This window comes from Gorilla gorilla, chromosome 2 (genome assembly GCF_029281585.2).
Source record: "Gorilla gorilla gorilla isolate KB3781 chromosome 2, NHGRI_mGorGor1-v2.1_pri, whole genome shotgun sequence".
In the NCBI taxonomy this organism is placed as follows: Eukaryota; Metazoa; Chordata; class Mammalia; order Primates; family Hominidae; genus Gorilla; species Gorilla gorilla.
In genome coordinates, this window is record NC_086017.1 from 149,352,976 (window position 1) to 149,374,403 (window position 21,428).

Below are 21,428 nucleotides of genomic sequence, written 5' to 3' on the forward strand. Positions count from 1 at the left end.
GAGTGCAATGGCGCGATCTTGGCTCACCACAACCTCCGCCTCCCGGGTTCAGGCAATTCTTCTGCCTCAGCCTCCCGAGTGGCTGGGATTACAGGCATCCGCCACCATGCCCAGCTAATTTTTTTGTATTTTTAGTAGAGACGGGGTTTCTCCACGTTGGTCAGGCTGGTCTCGATCTCCTGGCCTCAGGTGATCCACCCGCCTCGGCCTCCCAAAGTGCTGGGATTACAGGTGTGAGCCACCGTGCCCGGCCCATTTTCAAGTCTTTTTAAAGATTCTTCTAAATTTCTTTTGGGACCATTCAGGTTTTGGATTATACCTATCTCCCTACACTTTAAACTTTCCTATTTTTGTATAGATACATTTCTCTCTGGCTTTGTTTCTCATCTTAGGCAGTTCCACAAAGATATTTATAAAGATTTTTCAGATTTTTTTCTGGCTACTTCTTGTTTTGCATTTCATTTTTTTTCTTCATTAAACTCACACTTTGTTGTCTTTTTTTTTCTTTCAGAAATTAATACTGCTCTAAGAGCCATGGAACGACAGGGAGAAGTTTCATTTCTGTTTGCAGAGTAGTCAGCATGGATATTTTCCTCTCCTCACCACAGTGCCAAATTTAACTGTTTTTGTTTTTTTCTGCAACCTCCACTTCCCAGGTTCAAGCAATTCTCCTGTCTCAGCCTCCCGAGTAGCTGGAATTACAAGTGCATGCCACTATGCAAGGCTAATTTTTGTATTTTTAGTAGAGATGGGGTTTCACCATATTGGGCAGGCTGGTCTTGAACTCCTGACCTCAGGTGATCCATCAGCCTCAGCCTCCCAAAGTGTTGTGATTACAGGTGTGAGCCACCACGCCCACCCTTAACTGTTTTGTTATCGTCACATGCAGGCCGAATCAAAAATTCCTTTTATCTTCCAATTTCTATTCATTACTTAAGAGTGTACCTAAAGTTATTTATCAGCAAAATTTGAACTGGGAGCAAGATTCCTGATCTCCAAGCTTAGAAGTTGGCTATTCAATGCTTTCTTCCTGTAAAATGTCTATGTCAGTCTTCTGGATATAAAACAGGAAAGCCTGGGTAACAGACATAGGTGTGAGATGTCTTGAGTCACATTTCTAGCTCCTTCCCGCTCAGATTTCAGCCACAGCAGCAGTGACAGTTCTGTGCAAGCTCAGATTTATGCTGCCTATATCCCACCCTAAGATGAAACCTGCAGACTCTGCTTTTTTGTATCAGGTTAAAGAAGCCCGTTCTGTTCTGGGCACAAATATAATCCAGGAGGGCAGGGAGTTAATAGCCCTAGGGAAATCCTCAACCAATACATATGGTATTGGTGGATGAATGCTGTAGCTTCAAGATGGACAATCCAGAGAGGTATTCTGTATGTTTTTCAGAGGTGATTGAGGAATAAACAGTGGCATCAATAATGGACAATTATCTTGAATATTTATTCTTTCTTTCTTCACTCTCCCTGACCTATCAATTTTGTTCCCTGAAAGCACTTACTAAATAAACAATATGCACCCAAATCTTCGTCCCAGGCTCAAACTAAGCCAAAAATTCATTCAACAAACATTTACTAAGTGACTGTGCTAGGCACTGAGATAGACAACCTAGAAGATAAAACTCCCAGTGCCTGTCTTGAAGTGTATAGTGAGACAAACACGGAAACAATTAACAACAACAAAACCACCCTACAATTAAAGTGAAGTATGAAGGCATGGGGGAAAGGGTATCTAACCCATGCCTGGGGGAGACGATTCCTGGAGGATGTATTGCTTGAGCTAATGGATGGAGTGTGGATCAAATACAGTTATAATGACTCTATATACTATGTATTAGGCTTATGTTCTGCCCCATTGCAGTATGCAGTACATGATGTGATTTTAGGTGGTCCATGGATGGACATTTAAACTTTTTGTAGTTAATGTGTACTAGAATAAAAATAAGGAGCACAACAAACCTGATTTCACAGAGTATTATGGTTTAGGATAAAGCCAAAAATTTTTAATGAGTTGAAATTGGCTTTAAATAAAAATATTGAATGAATAATAATACCTAGGTGCAGATTGGCAAAGATTCTGTAGGTGGTGTACAGATTACCCAAGTTTCAGAAATAGTATTATAGCAGAAGGACTACCTAAAATAAAATTCCTGCCTTCCAGGAATTCAACAGTTTGTTAAGGAACACAGACCCATAAGCAGGGGTGGTAAATGCTACACTAAATTTGGAAACCAAGTACAGGAGGAAGACAGGAAAACAGTGAGGAGCAGAGTGCGGGAGAGGCTACCAGCTACAAGACCAGTTGGAAAGCTATTGCTGTAGTCCAGGGGAGAGATTATAAGAGCCTGAATTAGGGTGTGGCTATAGAAATGGAAGGAATACAAGTAATGTTAACAGGCCAATTGCAACCATACTGTGAAAACCTTACTGGTTGCAAGCAGTACGAAGGTGAAACTTATCCAACCAAGTCAAGGGCAGTGTTGCACACACACACACACACACACACACACACACACACACACAAAGTAGTAGGACAGCTGAATTAATCAAGTATAATTGAAAGCATACTTTTATTTAGCTTCGGTTATGAGAGTGTTTTAGTGCGAAATATTTAGATATTTGCCCCCATTTTCCCCACTTAACTCAGAAGCTGGAGAAATGTTAACACATATTGTATAACGCTTTCTATGTTCTAGGTTTTTTCTGAGAGCTTCACGTTTGTTGACTCCTCTATTCTCATTAACCTTTATTTTACAGATGAGGAAACTCAAACAGAAGGTTAGATAACTTGCCCAGGGTAAAGCAGCTGATAAGTCAAGTAGCTAGGAAGAAACCCAAGCATTCTGGCTGTTCTTAACACTACACCAGAATAAACGGGGCCGGCACACAACGCTAAGGCAAGTCACATATCTGTATCGGATCGTGAAACAATCACTCTTACGGTTGGCAAAGGTTCTGGGATCGCAATTTCCCCACCTATAAAATGGAGATAACGACGCCGGGAGTTTGGTGCAGAGAGAGAGAATGAATATGAAAGTGAACTTCAAACTATGTATGTGGCTCCACGTACTACTTTTTCCAAATATGAATACTGGAATCCATAAACTGCAATTTATCAGTCCGTAAAGCTCGTAGTGTCAGGGCGAGACTCCGCCTCTGGTGCCCCGCCCACCGCGAGCGGCAGGTGGGGCCGGCAGATCTTCTTTGCGCATGCGGAAACCGCTGCCCGCTTCCACCTCTAACCCAGGCTCAGAGTAGCTGCTGTTTCTGAGAGAACGATTCGTAGGACAGCCCCTGACGCGATTCCCTTTTGCCCTTCTTTCTGCGGGCCTTTCCGGTACTTGAGCGGTGTCCAGAGCGTGGCCAGTTCTCGTCTATCTGGCTGCCTTTAGGGAGCGGTGCCTAGCGTTGGCCAATAGTTGGCTGTCGAAAGTGCCGGCCCCCGCGCCGGCGCCTGCAGCAGCCGGGTGGGAAGGCTCAAGATGGCGTGCCTGTTGGAGACCCCAATCCGCATGAGCGTCCTTTCGGTGAGTGACCCGCCGCGGCCGCCCGCCCGCCCTCCAGGAAGCCCCATCCCGATCTCCACCATTCCCCCAAGCGTGGTGTGCCTCCTGGGCACCACCCCCTGGGGTGGACCCTGGCTCAGTCTCGGGCCAGGGAGTGAGCGAGGGTGGACAGGCGGGATAGACGGGCAGAGGGGACCCCGGCCGAGCCAAAGACGTTTCCAACTCCGGGAGCTCCCGCCGGTGCGGGTTCCCAGGATGGCGTCTGGCAGGCGGGGTGGCTGGGCTTACAGACAACTGGCTGGGCGGCGCGGCTTGGACTTTGCCAAGCGTTTCCCTGAGCCTTCCTTTTAGCGATACCGCTTCCCGGGGGCCGAACGCTCTGCCTTGTGAAGCGCCGGGCTTGCAGCCGGCCTGGGAACGAGCGCCCACTCAGCTCTCCCGGGCTTTGGCAAGAAGAGGTGCAGGCTCCTTGGCCCCCATTTCCTCAGAGCCGCCAGGCCAAGTCTGTGTGGCTTCTATCGCGTCCCAGCACCTGGGCACCGGCTGAAGCTGTTTGCTTTTTGGCAATGGTGATTCGTATCAGCTGCAATTCTTCCTAGTATGTGTGGTTATTTAAGCCCCTTTCCTCCGCTCTGCTCAGAGATCGCGGCTCTGAGTCAGAGGAACTCTATGTTCCCTGTGCCTGGTATTCCATTTTTCTTTAAGGGGAGTCAAACATTGAAGGGGGGAAAAGGGGGTGAGATTTATTTCCCCATTGTTGAAAGAAGGGAACGTATTGACATGCCAGGAAGTAAAACCTGTTTTTTTTTTTTTAAAAAAAGTTTTTTTAAAGAAAAAGACGACTTTCACCTTTCACTATGTTGCTCTTGAACCAGGACCAGGAATGAAAGTTACTGGGAGATAACTTCGAAGGATTTTGCAACAAATTCGAGCTGTCCGACTCTGAGAATGGTCAGTTTACCAATGGTTCATTTGCTATTGTTGGAAACAAGCAGGCAAATACTGATTGACCATCTTTTAGACTTGTGGAAGCCAGTCTGATACTGAGAGGGTAGTTGGATTATACATGACTTGTCGGGTTCCTAGAGTCTTGTAACTACAACCGGTTTCTTTTCTCTTCTCTGACTTGTCCCACAAACAAACTCACCTATCTGAAAGCACCTAGGACATTTGCTTATGATTCAGGGTTAGGGCAGTGTGGCAGACCTCAACCTTGAAAAGGCTTAAGTTGTCAATACAATAATAATTTTGTGAGGCTGTCAACAGATTTTTCCCCTGATCCATTTTAGCAGTCATTTTTTCTTATTTTTAAACTGCAACTAAGGAAATACTGTTTACCTAAGTATTAGATCAGATTAGCCTGTTACTCCATCACTGACTGTAATACCCAGGAATATTCTGTGGGAGTGCAGGCCAATGACTTTTACCTCATTATGTTAAAAAAAAATAGTATGTGTCTTGGCTGTTCTCAGTTCTCCTTTAATTATTCATTTAGATTTCATTTATCCTTCAGTTCACCTGAAGCTTACTTTTTGGATGTTGTCAACTTGTATAATGCATATGATTGGAAGTTTTCATTTGTTTCACTTCCTTGGTAAATAATATTTTCTGCTTATTTTATTCAAAAACTTCTTGAAGAGTATTTTCTATTAATACTTCTATTTAGGATTTGCCTTTAGCCCTAGTCTCATTAGGGGCTTTTTTTTTTCTTTAATTAAAAAAAAAGGATTTCCGTAGTCCCAAAGTCTGGTCTATCAGATCTTCACTCCTAGAGCCTTGGGAAGTAGGAGCTTTTGGATAAATAATTTAAAATGTTTCAATTCACTGATTTTACTAATTTAAAGTGAAACCTGTACCTTTCAAAGTACTACCCAGAGCACCATGTTTTGAAATGCAAACTAGAACAGGAAACATTCATCAGAAATTATCTTGAATGGTTGATTCCTTTAATAAGCTACAATGTACCAGTTACGTATACAAGCTCTGTATTGTATACGTTAGAGAATGCAAGGATGAGATCAGAAATGCGTTTCAGGAGCTCATAGTCTGGGTGACGCTATAATTTGATAAACATAATTTCAGCAAGGAGGCATTCAAGTTGTTTTAAAGGATTTCCATTTGAGTCTCTTTATACCTTCTCCTTGGGAGATCTCATTGATTTTCCTGTAACCTTAACTGATCAGTTCACACATCTGCATTGCCAACCTTGACTTTCTTCTACATCTAGTCTTATATCTTAAATTGTGTGGATGACACCCATCGCTTCCAGTAAAGCACATTCCTTCTCCTAAGGGGAATTAGTTATGAGTTCCCAATTTCTGTTAATGGTGTTATCTTTCACTGATAAGTCACTGTTAAACCTCCTGAATAATCTCTGATTCTTCCTCCTTTCATCCCCCTGTATCTACTAGTTGTTAAGCTCTGTTGCTTCTTTATTCTTAGTGTTTCTCGTATCTTTCTCTTCCCATGACCACCCTCATTCAGGACTTTGTTGTTTTGTGCCTGCACTACCACAGCGTCCTTTTAATTATTTTTACTGTCTTTAATGTCTTACACTCTCAGTGCAAGTCCATGTCTACTTAAATTTTCGTAAAGAACTCTTCATACAGCCGCTCCTCGGTTTCTTTTCTTGATTGAATTTGTTTTGCCCAAAGGCCCAAGTTTATATTCAGCTTCAGAGTTGAGATTCTTTATTTTCTTATCTTTTTTTTTTTTTTTTGAGATGGAGTTTTGCTCTTGTTTCCCAGACTGGAGTGCAGTGGCGCAATCTCGCTCACTGCAACCACCGCCTGCGGGGTTCAAGCAATTCTCCTGCCTCAGTCTCCTGAGTAGCTGGGATTACAGGCATCCGCCACCATGCCTGGCTAATTTTTTTGTATTTTTAGTAGAGACAGAGTCTCACCATGTTGGCCAGGCTGGTCTCAAACTCCTGACCTCAAGTGATCCACCCACCTTGGCCTCCCGAAGTGCTGGGATTACAGGTGTGAGCCACTGCACCCGGCCGAGATTCTTTATCTTCTACGTGAACCTGCTATCCTGTATAAACCGGCTTTCTCAGGTTAGAGTGATACAGAATTCTTCCAAACTCCAGTAAATCTTATTCTTCTTACTCATTTGTACATATGAATTTTAGCTTTGTATATATATATTCTGTACATCTACTTTGAGCTTCTGCCATTTGCTAGGCAAGCATGGTGTTGAGTTTGGGAATACAGCCGTAAGCTACACAGACCTCTGTCCTTTTGGAAATGTTAGCCTAGTGGGAAAAATATATATCAAATAATCACACAGTTTGTGAATGGTGATTAGTATTATGAATGAAGTATATAGGGTGCTGTTCAAAACATGTCATAGAGGAAACTGATCTAATATGGAGGGCAATAGGAAGAGCTAGGGAAGGTTTCCCTGAAGAAGTGATGCTGAGCTGAAAGTTAAAGGATAAGTAAGAACTAACCAGAAAAAGTGACAGAAGAAGAGCATACAAGGCAAAGGGAACTGCTTTTGCAGAGGTCTTTAATAATACTCTGTCTTGTCGTATTAGAGAGTAAATTAATTCAGAAGTAACACTTTGTCTTGCAAATCCTAGGTACTCAGTAAAAGTTTGATTGAACTATCTATTTTGGAGGGTTGGACAAACTCTCCAGCCCTCTTTCTAGACTGCACTATGACCACCCCATCCCTCTTTGGTTTGCATTTAACATTACAACATCACCCTTTTCAACAAATTCATAAATTTCTGCACTGTTTTCTATACTTTGAATTATATTGCATTTTTAAAAACATTTATTTTGAAATAATTATAGATTCACAGGAAGTTGCAAAGATAGTACAGACAGGTCCCTGTGTACACTTCACCCAGTTTCCCTCGTAGGTTACATCTTACATAGTTACATTACAGTATCAAAACAAGGAAATTGATCTTGGTATAAGTATATATCTGTTTCTGTATCATTTTATCACATGTGTATTTGTGTTACCATTACCACCACTGTCAAGATACAGAACTATTCCGTCACCACAAAGATCTCCCTCATATTCCCTCTTTATAGTCCCACCTACCCAGCCTCTCCCCGCAACAGGTATCCCTAACCCCTGGCAACCACTAATCTGTTCTCCATCTCTATAATGTTGTCATTTTCTATAATGTCATATGAATGGAATCATACAGTATGTGACTTTTTGAGGTTGTTTTTTGTCACTCAGCATAATGCTTTTGAGATCTATCCATATTGTTGCATGTAGCAGTAGTTCCTTTTTATTGTTAAGTAGTATTTCATGGTGTGGATGTACCACAGCTCGTTTAACCATTTACCTGTTGGGCGTTTTGGTTGCTTCTAGTTTTTGGCTATTATAACGTAGTGTGAACAATCATGTACAGGTTTGTAAGGACATAACTTTTCATATCTCTGAGCTAAATGCCCAGGAATGCAATTGCAGGATCAGATGGTAAATGCATGTTTAATTTTAAAATAAACTGACAAAGTTTTCCAGAGTGGCTGTACTATTTTACATTTCTACCAGTAATATATGAGACATTGTTTCTCTGTATCCTCACTGCCATTTGATACTGTTATTTTTTTATTTTAGCTGTTTTAGTAGATGTGTAGTAATATCTCATCATGGTCTTAATTTGCATTTCCCTAATGATTAATAACGTTGAGAATATTTTTATTATTTATTTATCCTTTTTTTCTTTTTTTTTTTTGAGACGGAGTCTCGCTCTGTTGCCCAGGCAGGAGTGCAGTGGTGTGATCTCAGCTCACTGCAAGCTCCGCCTCTCGGGTTCACACCATTCTCCTGCCTCAGCTTCCTCAGTAGCTGGGACTACAGGCGCCCGCCACCACACCTGGCTAATTTTTTGTATTTTTAGTAGAGACGGAGTTTCACTGTGTTAGCCTGGATAGTCTCAATCTCCTGACCTCATGATTCACCCGTCTCGGCCTCCCAGAGTGCTGGAATTACAGGCTTATTTATCCTTTTGAGACAGTCTTGCACTGTCACCTAGGCCGGAGTGCTATGGCGTGATCTCAGTTCACTGCAACCTCTGTCTCCTGGGCTCAAGCAATCCTTCTGCCTCAGCTTTCCAAGTAGCTGGGACTACAGGTGTGTGCCACCATGCCTGGCCATGTAGACGGGGTTTCACCATGTTTCTCAGACTGGTCTCGAACTCCTAAGTGTAAGCCATACTCCCACCTCAGCCTTTCAAAGTGTTGGGATTACAGGTGTGAGCCACTGCACCTGGCCTGAAAATCTTTGCTTATTTGCCATCCATGTTTTCTCTTTGGTGAAATATTTCTTCATGTCCTTTTGCCCACTTTCTAATTGGAGTGTTTGCTTCTTTACTGTGGTGTTTTAAAAGCTCTTTATAGGTTTTATTTTTATTTTATTTTATTTTTGAGATGTGTTTCGCTCTTGTTGGCAAGGCTGGAGTGCAATGGCCTGGTCTCAACTTACTGCAGCCTCTGCCTCCCAGGTTCAAGCAATTCTCCTGTCTCAGCCTCCCAGGTAGCTGGGATTACAGATGCCCACCACCATGCCTGGCTAATTTTTGTATTTTTAGTAGAGATGGGGTTTCACCATGTTAGTCAGACTGGTCTCAAACTCCTGACCTCAGGCAGTCTGCCCATCTTGGCCTCCCAAAGTGCTGGGATTACAGGTGTGAGCCACCGCGCCGGCTTATTTTATTTTTTGAGAGAGTTTTGCTCTGTCATCCGGGCTGGAGTGCAGTGGTGTGATCTCAGCTCACTGCAACCTCTGCCTCCCGGGCTCAAGAGATTCTCGGGCCTCTGCCTCCCAAGTAGCTCAGATTACAGGTGTGTGCCACCGCGCCCAGCTAATTTTTTGTGTGTATTTTTAGTAAAGATGGGGTTTCACCATGTTGGCCAGGCTGGTCTCAATCTCCTGGCCTCAGGTGATCTGCCCACCTTGGCCTCCCAAAGTGTTGAGATTATAGGCGTGAGCCACCGTGCCCAACCAAAAGCTCTTTATATGTTTTAAATCTGAACCCTTTGTAAGATAGGTATTTGCAAATATTTTCTCCTAATCTGTAACTTGCCTTTTCGTCCTCTTAACCACAATTTAAGATGAACCTTGATCTCATACCTTATAGAAAAAGTAACTCAAAATGGATCATAGATTTTATCATAAAATAAAACTTTTAGAATAAAACAGGAGAAAATCTGCAGAACCTTAGGTTTGGTGAAGAACTTTTAGACATAACACCAAATGCATTACTTATTTAAAAATTGATAAATTGGACTTTACCAAAATGAAAACTTACGCTCTGTGAAAGACCCTGCTAAAAGGATGGTTGCATTTAATTTTGGTCACTTTGTAATGGTAGAGAGGTAAGGTAACAAATTGTCTTTGAATCACTTTGTAGGCTATTATAAACAGCTGGGCACTTGTTGATTTTTAATTGTCTTCTTTACAGTCCTTTCCCAGTGCCATTATGTTTTTTTTTTTTTTTTGAGACGGAGTCTCGCTCTGTCTCCCAGGCCGGAGTGCAGTGGCGCGACCTCAGCTCACTGCAACCTCCGCCTCCTGGGTTCATGCCATTCTCCTGCCTCAGCCTCCCGAGTAGCTGGGACTACAGGCACCCACTGCCACGCCTGGCTAATTTTTTGTATTTTTTAGTAGAGACAGGGTTTCACCGTGTTAGCCAGTATGGTCTCGATCTCCTGACCTCGTGATCCGCCCGCCGCGGCCTCCCAAAATGCTGGGATTACAGGCGTAAGCCACTGCGCCCAGCTTTTTTTTTTTTTTTTTTTGAGACGGAGTCTCTGTCGCCCAGGCTGGAGTGCAGTGGCGCGATCTCGGGTCACTGCAACCTCTGCCTCCCAGGTTCACGCCATTCTCCTGCCTCAGCCTCCCGAGTAACTGGGACTACAGGCACCTGCCACCACACCCAGCTAATTTTTTTGTATTTTTAGTAGAGAAGGGGTTTCACTGTGTTAGCCAGGATGGTCTCGATCTCCTGACCTCGTGATCTGCCCACCTTGGCCTCCCAAAGTGCTGGGATTACAGGCGTGAGCCACCGTGCCCAGCTGCCATTATTTTTTTTTTTTTTGAAAAGTAGCTGTTAGAACTGTATAGGGTATTCCAAATCTGGATATTCCTTCATTTTGTTCTGTTCTCTACAGTTATAAGCATATTGTTGGCCTTGCCTATAGCTACTTAATGATTTGTTCTCTTACATCCATAACTGGCAATAATTAGGAAAAAAAATTGATGTGAAGTTGAACCCACTATCCTGTAAACATAAATTTGGCCTCCCTAGGTTTTTACTAATAAATGCAAAATAAAATCTGTACAGCACATTTTAAAGTTTGCCATTAGTTTACAAAGCACTAATAAGTACAGGGTATGTCAGTAGGTGGTCCTAAAATAAATTCATCAGTAAATCGCCAGGTGCAGTGGCTCACACCTGTAATCCCAGCATTTTGGGAGGCTTGGGCAGGTGGATTACCTGAGATCAGGAGTTCGAGATCAGCCTGACCAACATGGTGAAACCCCGTCTCTACTAAAAAATACAAAAAAATTAGCCAGGCATGGTTGCACGTGCCTGTAATCCAGCTACTCGGGAGGCTGAGGCAGGATAATCACTTGAAACCAACTGGGAGGTGGAGGTTGCAGTGAGTCAAGATTGTGCCATTGCACTCCAGTCTGGGTGACAAGAGCGAAACTATCTCAAAAAAATAAAAATAAATTCATCAATGAATCAGTGTGAACTTTCTAATCTTTAATGGCAGTGTGTGAAAAATGAGAGGTGCTCATTGTATGTTTCTGGACATCTTGCTGTGTATTTAAGGAAAGACTAAGATAGTGCATGTTCAGGAAGTCTTTTAAACTTTGCAGAGAATCAGAAACACATTTATGTAGGGTCTTCAGATTTTACTTTTGAGACCTAGCCTTCTTATCACCTCCTATTTTCGCTAAATTTTAAAATACTGTCAGCAGACAGGAATGTCAGTGATTCTGACTTGTATGTTTTTCAATTCTGATTTGGCATTTGTTTTTGCAGTACCATCTGTCCTGTTGGCTTCTGGGTAAAGAGACGGTATTACATGAAAAAAAACAAAGCTCCTATTATCCTCTAGAAATTGGAGAGCAGCTGCCTTCACTGAACAGTAGTGCTATGATCCCTGGGACTGTTGAGATAGAAATTAAAGGTATTCCAAATAAGAGCAGTTTTACAGAAATAGCCCCCTGCCCCACCACTTGTCATTTTGTTGAAAAAAAAAAAAAAACTGTTTTGACCACATTCCCTAATTTCAGAGGAATGAAGAGTTACATTTTCTAGCATATTCATAATGTAGATATTAGAGGAAGGAGGAATGATGAAACAGTGTAAGGCTTTATATTAAAAATAAAAAGTTGTGGTCCAATGGGGAGTTTTCAACCTATAAGATCTATTAATATTGGGAGGTCTTTACCACCTGGAAAGTAATTATTGAACACATGCTTCTTTTGCCTTAGGGGTGTTTTTAAGAATTTCTTAGGCTTTCAGAAAGCTAATGGTGATTGATGGGATAAGGGAGACTAAGGAAAAGGAAAGAGTCATGATGATCATTATGATAAAGCATGATTCACAGGATTTATGCCTTTTGGGCCAGGTGGTATCATCTTCTGAGATGGTGAGAATTAGGAGAGGAATATGTTAGGGGAGTAAGTAGGAAAATGAGTTTCATTTTGGACATGCCAAATTTGTAGTCAGTTGGAAAAAAAGGTTGAGTGCCTAAATCTGGGGTAATGATCATTATTTTGGCATCATCAGTGTATTGATCTCTGGTTCTTAGCTGTTTAAGGATGAGAATCTCAATACCTGCTTTCCCAGGAGAACATGCATATGCCTAAATAGTTGCATAATTTCTAGAGATTGCTGGATTCCCTGAAACCCAGAAGTCACTCCAGAATTAACTTCTTCACTTGTCCCAGTGTGAGTCAAGAAAATGTAGCAAAAGCCAGGCACGGTGATTCACGCCTGTAATCCCAGCACTTTGGGAGACTGAGGCAGGTGGATCATCTGAGGTCAGGAGTCCGAGACCAGCCTAACATGGTGGAACCCCGTTTCTACTAAAAATAAAAAAAAATTAGCCAGGTGTGGTGGCGCACACCTGTAATCCCAGCTACTTGGGAGGCTGAGGCAGGAGAATTGCTTGAACCCTGGAGGCAGAGGTTGCAGTGAGCTGAGATCGCACCCTTGCACTCCAGCTTGGGCAACAAGAGTGAAACTCCGTCTCAAAAAAAAATTTTTTTTTAAGTCATTTAAAATCATTTTGGAATGGTAAAGATTGTAGCAATAAGGTATTAAAACTCATGTGAGCTATTATGTGTAGGAATTGTTTCTGAAGAGCTACAATTTTTTACCCAGAGTATGCCAGTGATCTCCTAGAAGGTGTACTTTGTCCACAAAAAGGGCATTGTGTAGCAGGCCTGGGATGCAAAGCTAGGTTATCTGGAGATCCAAACAAACTACAAAGTAAGGTGATTGTGGGTCTGGACACAGGCAAAGTGGAATAGACAGATTCGAAGTGGCCTGCGATATTGCCGTGATTGTCACAGGCCACAATGTGGGTGACAGGTCAGGTCTGACAGATCTTGAGTGGTACTGTAATAGGAAAGTGAATGCACCAGCTGCTGCAAATGATGGGCTGAGTCGGAGGCAAGCACCATGGATAGCTCCAAGGCAGGGCTATTACTGCCTGTTAAGAATCTGAAGCAAATAAAGCCCTTTTTTATCAGGAAGGCGCCTGGCCTGTCTGAGCAATACTACTTCGAAGGTGTGCCATGAAAGATGGTACCCAGGATCTCTAATTACATGACAGCAATTTTGAATAATAATTTCAACTAGTCTTATGGGCCAGGACAACACCTCACCCATATCTGAATAGCCTCACTTTGTTTTGTGAGGATTGAGAAGTTGGCATTTAAATACATCCTAGTGGACTTCTTGGGTCATCTTATCACCTTGGGAGGCATATAAATGAACCTCAACCAATCCAGAGGATATCTCAGTCTTTGTGAAACTCCTGATCATTTTTGTAACTTTGCATGTGCTTTCCAGAGATAGTTCTTGCTCCCTTGGACTTTCAGATTATGCTCTCTCACACAGTGGGTTCTTATCTCATTTGCTCTATCTAGAGGTATCTTTTATTGACCCTCCGTTTAAGCATTCTCATCTACAGTGAAGAGTAAATGAATTGAATTTAATAGTGAGAAGAAACCTTAAAGATCTTCTAGAGCCAGATAGCTCTTTATGATTTATACCATATTTTAAAAGGGAAAACATCATAGTACTTGATTAGAAGCATGAATGCTAAATTACTTTCAGTCTTGTGGCCACCAAGCATTTTATGGCAATATTTAATAGTTTACAAGGGCAATAAGAATGCATTATCACATTAAAAACTCACTACAGAGCCAGATGTGGTGCCGTACACCTGTAGTCCCAGCTCCTCAGGAGGCTGAGGCTAGTGGATCACTTGAGTCTGTGAGTTTGAGATTTGAGACCAGCCTACACAGCATAGCAAAACCCTGTCTCTTGGGGGCAAAAGCCAAACAAACAAAAAAAACTCCAGAAAAAGTAAAGGCTGCTCTTCATATCCGTTTTAATCTAACTGTGCCCTGGCTTTTCTTTTATGAAAAAAGAAACTCCCTCTTTGTTCGAGTATAAAGTCATGGAATCTTTTCTTGGAAGAAACCTGTAGATAATCTTTAGTTCATTCTTGTCATTTTTTATTGAGGAAAACTGAAAACCGGAGAGGCTGGCTTGCCCACTGTAATATAAAGTATCAGAGTCAGATCTCCAGACTCCCACTTTTTAAAAACAAAATTGTGTATATAGCTTTATATTGTATATTCTTTATTATTATTATTATTTTTTGAGACAGATTCTCACTCTTGTCACCCAGGCTAGAGTGCAGTGGCACCATCTCGGCTCACTGCAACCTCCACCTCCCGGATTCAAGTGATTCTTCTGCCTCAGCCTCCTAAGTAGCTGGGACTACAGGTGCGTGCCACCACACCCAGCTAATTTTTTGTATTTTTAGTAGAGCTGAGGAGGTTTCACTGTGTTAGCCAGGATGGTCTGTATCTCCTGACCTTGTGATTCACCTGCTTCGGCCTCCCAAAGTGCTAGGATTACAGGCATGAGCCACTGTGCCCGGCCATATAGCCTTATATTTTAGAGGTTTTTTTTCAAATTTGATAAGCACTGATTAATTTACTATTTATTTTTAATAACACGTGAAGTCTGGTTTTTGGTCTTTACTGAGAAGTCAGGCTTACCTCTTATGCTATACAAGTATATTAAATTTAAAAATTATATATTTTAGTGTTTTTATGATTGTGTTTGTGAAATTAAAGTAGATTCCATTCTAGGAATCTCAGTTGCCATAGTATGTTACATTCTACACTGTTGAGGCCCAGATGCATTGTGAAGTAACATTTTAGAAACTTTCCGAAGTTACTAGAGGCTACAGAAGTACAGAGCTTTGATTAATCTTGAGAGGGAGGATGCAGTGAAACTTGATGTACCAAAAAGTGAATAAGGATAAAATTGGTTGCAAAAATAGTACACAAGGGGTATAAAAGGAATTGAATGTTTTAAATCTCATCAAGTCCTAATGGGGCTAGAAGTTGACCAGAATACAAAGAGCAAAACAAAATAAAACCAAAAAAGCCTACATCAAAATCTTGGGTTTTGGATAGTGTTTGGGAATTTTCTTCTAATTTTTTTCTCCTTTTGGAGAAAATTGGAATGTAGGAATTTTGGAATACCTAAGAAGGACATGATAGCTGTCTCCAAGTAAAAGGTCTGTCTTTGTGGATAGTGTTATCCTTTTTTGTTCCAAGTAGAGGCAGATTTTTTTCCCTCAAAATTAGGAAAGAATTGCCTAACAATTAGTTTTGTCTAATAGTGAAATTAACTCTGGCAGTGAAATAGTACACATCACCAGAACTCTTCAGGCAGCAGTTAGGCAGTTGTATTTAATATTGTTTGTCTTTCATGATTTCATGAGAACACAACCAGAACAAAGGGGAAGACGTGATTTGAAATTAAAGCACAATTTAGTAAAATGCTGCTTTTAAAGTATTGGTGTCTGATATTCTGTATTGTGGTAGTCCTAATCTCTCTAGGGACAAGTACAAATACATTGTCACTGGGCTTTAAAATGAATAATTGAGAATTTGTGATTGATCTGAGCAGTGTACTTGTTTGGCATTTTAGTAAATTGTCACAGTGACAAAAGGAAGTATTTTTTGAACTGAGGGTTTTGGAGGTATCAGAAAATCAAATTTTGGTTTCACATTGTTTTAGGGATAGAAAGAGGTTCTGGGGCTCCCAGTTGACCGGAAGGTTGAGTTGTTTCAGTTTGTGGTTTCCCAGCCCTATCAGACTCACACACTCTGCTTATAATAAGATATTTTGTGGCACTTTTTTGGCTATCTTGAAGTGGCATTCATAGATAAGTTAACTGTCCTCACATGTAACTTTTAAAAAGTTGATATAATGCCCCAGCTGTAATAAAGGAGAAAGACATGAAGCTAATTTATAACATCATTTAAACCCGTAAATACTCAGTTCCTGCTATACCAGAAGTAATTAAGTAACGGTATCTTTGTAAATATACATAGTTTTGTTGTGAATGTGACAGTTACACTGCAGACTGATATATGTTGTAATGTTTACTTAAATACAATAAATGATATTTTTATGTGACTTTCTGAAATGAATGACTTTTGGTAAAGTTCCTACCAGGACAAAATACCACCTTTTCTTTATTCACATGAGTTACATTCTTGGAAAATCGATTGTACATTAAAATGGTACAAAACATATTTTGTGTTTCTATGTAAAATGGAATTATACTCTAGGTTTTTTGCCTACATGACTGGAGAGTGGAAAGTTGGGGGATGTGTGCCTATTATCCCAGGACATCTAGCGTCTTTAGTCCTTGCCCACTAGATATCAGTAGCATTTGCTGTCATTGTGACAGCCAAAATCATGTTTCAGACTTACAAAATGGATCCTGATTAGAACTGCTGAGAGCATGGGGCTTTCTGAGTGATGTGTGTGTCTTAGCATACACTCTTCCCTTTTCTCACCTCCACTTCCATCTCCCCTCCAGTGTGTGACAGTGTATAGTATAAGCACTTGGAAACAAAATGTGCTATTAAACATTTTTTCCATGCTGGGTCTAGCCCTTAATATATGATATCACTTATTTATTATGTTTATTGCTTTTTCTCTTTCTCCCTTTGTTGAAATGTACACCCTTCATTGGGCTTTTTTTTTTTTTTTTTTTTTTTGAGATGGAGTCTCCCTCTGTTACCCAGGCTGAAGTGCAGTGGGGCGTGATCTTGGCTCATTGTAGCCTCTGTTTCCTGGGTTCAAACGATTCTCCTGCCTCAGCTTCCCCAGTAGCTGGGATTATAGGTGCATGCCACCATGCCCGACTAATTTTGTATTTTTAGTAGAGACTGGGTTTCACTGTCTTGGCCAGGCTGGTCTTGAACTCCTGACCTCAGGTGATCCACCCACTTTGGCCTCCCAAAGTGCTGGGATTACAGGCGTGAGCCATGCCTGGCCTATTTTTTTTTTTTAATGTTAGTTGCCTAGAATAGTGTCTGCATAGCTGTTTAAATATTTCTTGACCAACTCAGTTAAAAAATACACTTCAGCATTGTTTTGTGTTCTCAACTGTATACTATATCATGGTAATACTAAATTACATTTTCTTTCTCAAACACCTTTTTGCTTTAGAACTCTTGCATATGTTGTGCTCTCTACCTAGAGTCCTTGTCTTCTCCCCCTCCCTTTTTTTTTTTTTTTTTTGTCCTGAGACAGAGTCTTGCTCTGTCTCCAGGCTGGAGTGCAGTGGTGCACTCTTGGCTCACAGCAACCTCTACCTCCCGGGTTCAAGCGATTCTCCTGCCTCAGCCGCCCAAGTAGGTAGCATTACAGGCACACGCCACCACACCCGGCTAATTTTTGTATTTTAGTAGAGACGGTGTTTCGCCACGTTGGTCAGGTTGGTCTTGAACTCCTGACCTCACTCTCTGCCCACCTCGGTCTCCCAAAGTGCTGGGATTACAGGCGTGAGCCACTGCGCCCGACCTTACCCTTCCCTTTTTCACCTGGCAGATTAATATTAATCTTTCAGATTACTCATCCTTACTTCTCAGAGATTGTTTTCCATCTTGTCCCTAACTTCAATGATATCTTCAATTTTCTTTTTACGTTGTGTTCACTTTTATGATTACACTAAATCACTTTAATATGGTTACACTTGTAACTTGCTTGTTTACATGGTGTTTCCTTTCTGTGCTATGAAACCCTGAGGGTAAGGAACTCTGTTTACATCCTGGCATAATTCCTGATAAATTAATGATACAATTTGAATTTCATTTAAAATCGAATTTTTGTAGAGTTCAAACTTCCTATTTTTGTGTTTGTTTCTTTCATCTCTCCCCAAACCAGGATTTTCTCTCACAATGCTGAATTATGAACAGTTTTATCTTGAAGTTCCTACTAGTTTGTGGACTAATTGACATGTTAAATTTTGATTAGCAACCACTGGTTTAAACATTCATTTCGTCTGGGGTCAGAATACCTCATTGGGAATTGTAATGCTATTTTAATTTCTAAAGAGCAAATGAATTAAATGAATAAGTAGATATGAAAATGAACTAGAACATACTAAACAAGTATATTTGGTTTTTTGCTGAGTATTTAGCTTAGTTTGAGAGTAAGCTGCTATTAGTTGAGGATGGGTATTTTTGAATAATTTAGCTTTAACTATGAATGTGAATAACTGAGGACTATTAGTACCCTTGTCAAAGCAAATTACCCTCTTTGCACAGAAATAGAATTACTCTGAAAATCGGTATTTCAGGATACTTTTACAGTTTACAAGGGATTTTCTGTGTGATTTGAGGCACAGTCTGAGACATGTGATAACATCACCATTTTATAATTGAAGAAACAGTCTGAAATTTTTCCTTTTTCCAAAGTTGCATAGCTAGTAAGTGGTAAAACTAAAATTCATACCTAAGTCTTCAAATGCCAAATTATTTGTTCTTTCTGCTACATGATATCTGAGTATGTTAGAAATAAAGAACACTATATTTTGATAAAATATACACAGAGCAAGACTTTATTGAAATAAGTTTGGTATTTTCCTATTAGCCTTCAAATTTTTATTCTTCATTGTCTAATAAACTAATCGTTTTATCCTAAAATTTGAGTTGAACACTTATTTTTCCCATTTTTTGAGTTAAATCCTATTCATGACAAGCCTGGGGTTTAAACCCTACCTGAATAAATTTTTTTCAAAAGGCAATGGTTTAAATTCACCATAGTCATGGGTAGTTTATTCAATCAGAGGGACAATCAGAGCCTGTTCTAGTTTGCCTTTTTAGGACATCTCACTAGTTTCCTGAGCTATCTGTAAGTTTTTCTGCTTTTCTTTTGCACTATTAAAGACAAACAAAAGGTGGGATTGATTACTCAGCTTAATTTGTCTCCAACAATCTTATTTTATGCATATTATTCTGTGACAGTTATTAATGATGCCCTCTTTCACTCTTAAAATTATCCTGATTTGGATGATAAATTCAAAGGCCTATAAGTTACCTATTGCTGTGTAACAAATTGCCCCAAAGCTTAGCTGCTTAAATCATTTATTATCTCAGTTTCTGTAGGTTAGTAATACAAATGTGGCCTAGTTGGTGCCTCTGGCCCAAGATCTCTTATGTGGTTACAGTCAGGGTGTCAGCAGGAGTCACAGTGTCATCTGAAGGCTCAGTTCAGGGAGAATTCAGTTCTAAGCTCACTCATGTGGTTGTTGGCAGGTTTTAGTTCCATGCCATGTGGGCCTCTCCACGGGGCAGCTCCACAGCCTGACAACTAGTTTGTGTTAGAGAAAAAGGGAGGGGGCAGGGAGAACTTGGAAGTTTCTGAAATGGCATCTTATTACCTCTGCTGCATTCCATTTGCTAGAACCTACTTACTTGATCCAGTCCTCACTCAAGGCGAGGGATTGCACGAGGGCGTGAATATCAGGAGGTGGGGATCATTGGGGCCTATCACAGATAGTCACCTTAATAAAAGGAAAACTGCTTCCACATAATACTTTTCCACAATGGAATACAACTCATTACCTGTTGCTGTTTTTGTTTTCCTGAATAAATTTACTTCAAACTTCTCCCCAGCTCTCTTATTCATGGCTGCTTCTGTGCATTTAATTGTAGCTGGAGAAAAACAACCATGCTGATGGGTTTCCTGTCAAATTTATAATCACAAGCCTCAGTAAGCCCCTTATTGCTCTCTGGCAGTCCTGGTACATTTTCCTGGCCCATTCAGTGTCTTATTCCTTCTCCTCTTTCTTCAAATCACTCACATTTCTTCCTCTATTTTTACTTTCCAAAAATAGAATTAATCTGAAGAGAACTTTCACAAGCTCTCACCACCATATCCACCCAGGCTGGAGTGCAGTGGCTTGGATCTTGTGGAGTGATCTTGGCTCATTGCAACCTCCGCCTCTGTGGATCAAGCGATTCTTGTGCCTCAGCCTCCTGAATAGCTGGGATTACAGTCACCCGCCACTACACCTGGCTATAATTCCCTCTTGTTATTGTACTTACACATGCTCTACTTGACTAGTAAATCCCATTCTCCCTCAGTTATTCATGAACATTGTTACAGTTCTCCCCCTTCTCATGCAGCATCAAATTGTCTTCTCTATTAAAACATTTCCATCAATGAATAAGCATGCTCCAATTTATTCTGTCTTAAAAAATAGACTCTCTCCTGAGTCTACTTCTCCCTCTAGCTACTATATTTCTTTACTCCCCTTTACAGTGAAAAGCCTTCTTTCAAGGTTCTTCTTCTGGTTCTTCTTTTCCCGTTCTCTCTTAAACTCTCTCCAAGCAGGCTTTGGCCCCACTGTACTGCTGTTGTCAAGATCAGTGAACACCTCCATGTTCCTAAATCCAAAGGTTAGATCTTAATTATCATCTTAGCTACACATCACTAGGATTTGACATAGTTGATTAGTCCCCTTTTGAAATAGCCCCTTGATTTGACATCCTGGATTTCTTCACTCTACACTGGCTGCTTGTTTGACTACTCCAGAGCAGAGTCTTCCGGTCTTGCGGTATCCAGGATCACTCCCTTAGTTAATTAATTTCATTATATGCCGACAACATCTGATTTACACGTCTAGCCCACAACTTTTTCCTAAACTCTAGGCTTACATATCCACTGCCAACTTGACATCCTCACTTGGGTGTCTAATATGATTCTCAATCCTAACATGTCCACAACTGAACTTTTGATCTTCCCAGTCAAATTCAGACCTCCTACAGTCTTCCTCATCTCATTAACTAGCAACTCAGTCTCTTTTCTTTTCTTTTCTTTTTTTTTTTTTTTTTTTTTGAGGTGAAGTCTCACTCTGTCACCCAGGCTGGAGTGCAGTGACGTGATCTTAGCCCACTGCAACCTCCACCTCCCTGGTTCAAGTGATTCTCCTGCCTCAGCCTTCCGAGTAGCCAGGACTAAAGGCACGCGCCACCATGCCCGGCTAGAGACAGGGTTTCACCATCTTGGCCAGGCTGGTCTCGATCTCCTGACCTCGTGATCTGGCCGCCTCAGCCTCCTAAAGTGCTGGGATTACAGGCGTGAGCCACCACGCCCGGCGGCAATTCAGTCTTTTAATGTGCTCAGGGAAGTAAGTGTTACCCTTGCCTCCTTTCTTCTCTCACACCCTACATCGAGTCTAATGGCTGATCCATTTTATAACTTCAGCACTTACCTGGAATCTGAATACATCTTCCACAGTGTTTGGTCTAGTCCATGCTACCATCATCTATGAAATAATAGCATTTCTGGTGATGGAAATAACCTCCTTC

General features: G+C 41.1%; 1 protein-coding gene across 7 annotated transcripts in view; it reads left to right on the forward strand.

Moving 5' to 3' along the window:
* The first annotated feature begins 3,221 nt into the window (after positions 1-3,221).
* ARMC8 (armadillo repeat containing 8) overlaps positions 3,222-21,428 on the forward strand; it is a 110,923-nt gene continuing 92,716 nt past the window's right edge. For 2 of the 7 annotated variants that reach the window (XM_031009289.3, XM_063704240.1), the window contains exons 1-2: positions 3,466-3,533; positions 4,388-4,463. In XM_031009289.3, the coding sequence (XP_030865149.1) occupies positions 4,461-4,463 (3 nt within the window). In that variant the 5' untranslated portion in view covers positions 3,466-3,533; positions 4,388-4,460. Of the gene's footprint in view, positions 3,534-4,333; positions 4,464-21,428 lie in introns of all 7 variants that reach the window. The other 5 variants (XM_031009290.3, XM_055383417.2, XM_055383415.2 and 2 more) reach the window with 4 other exon arrangements.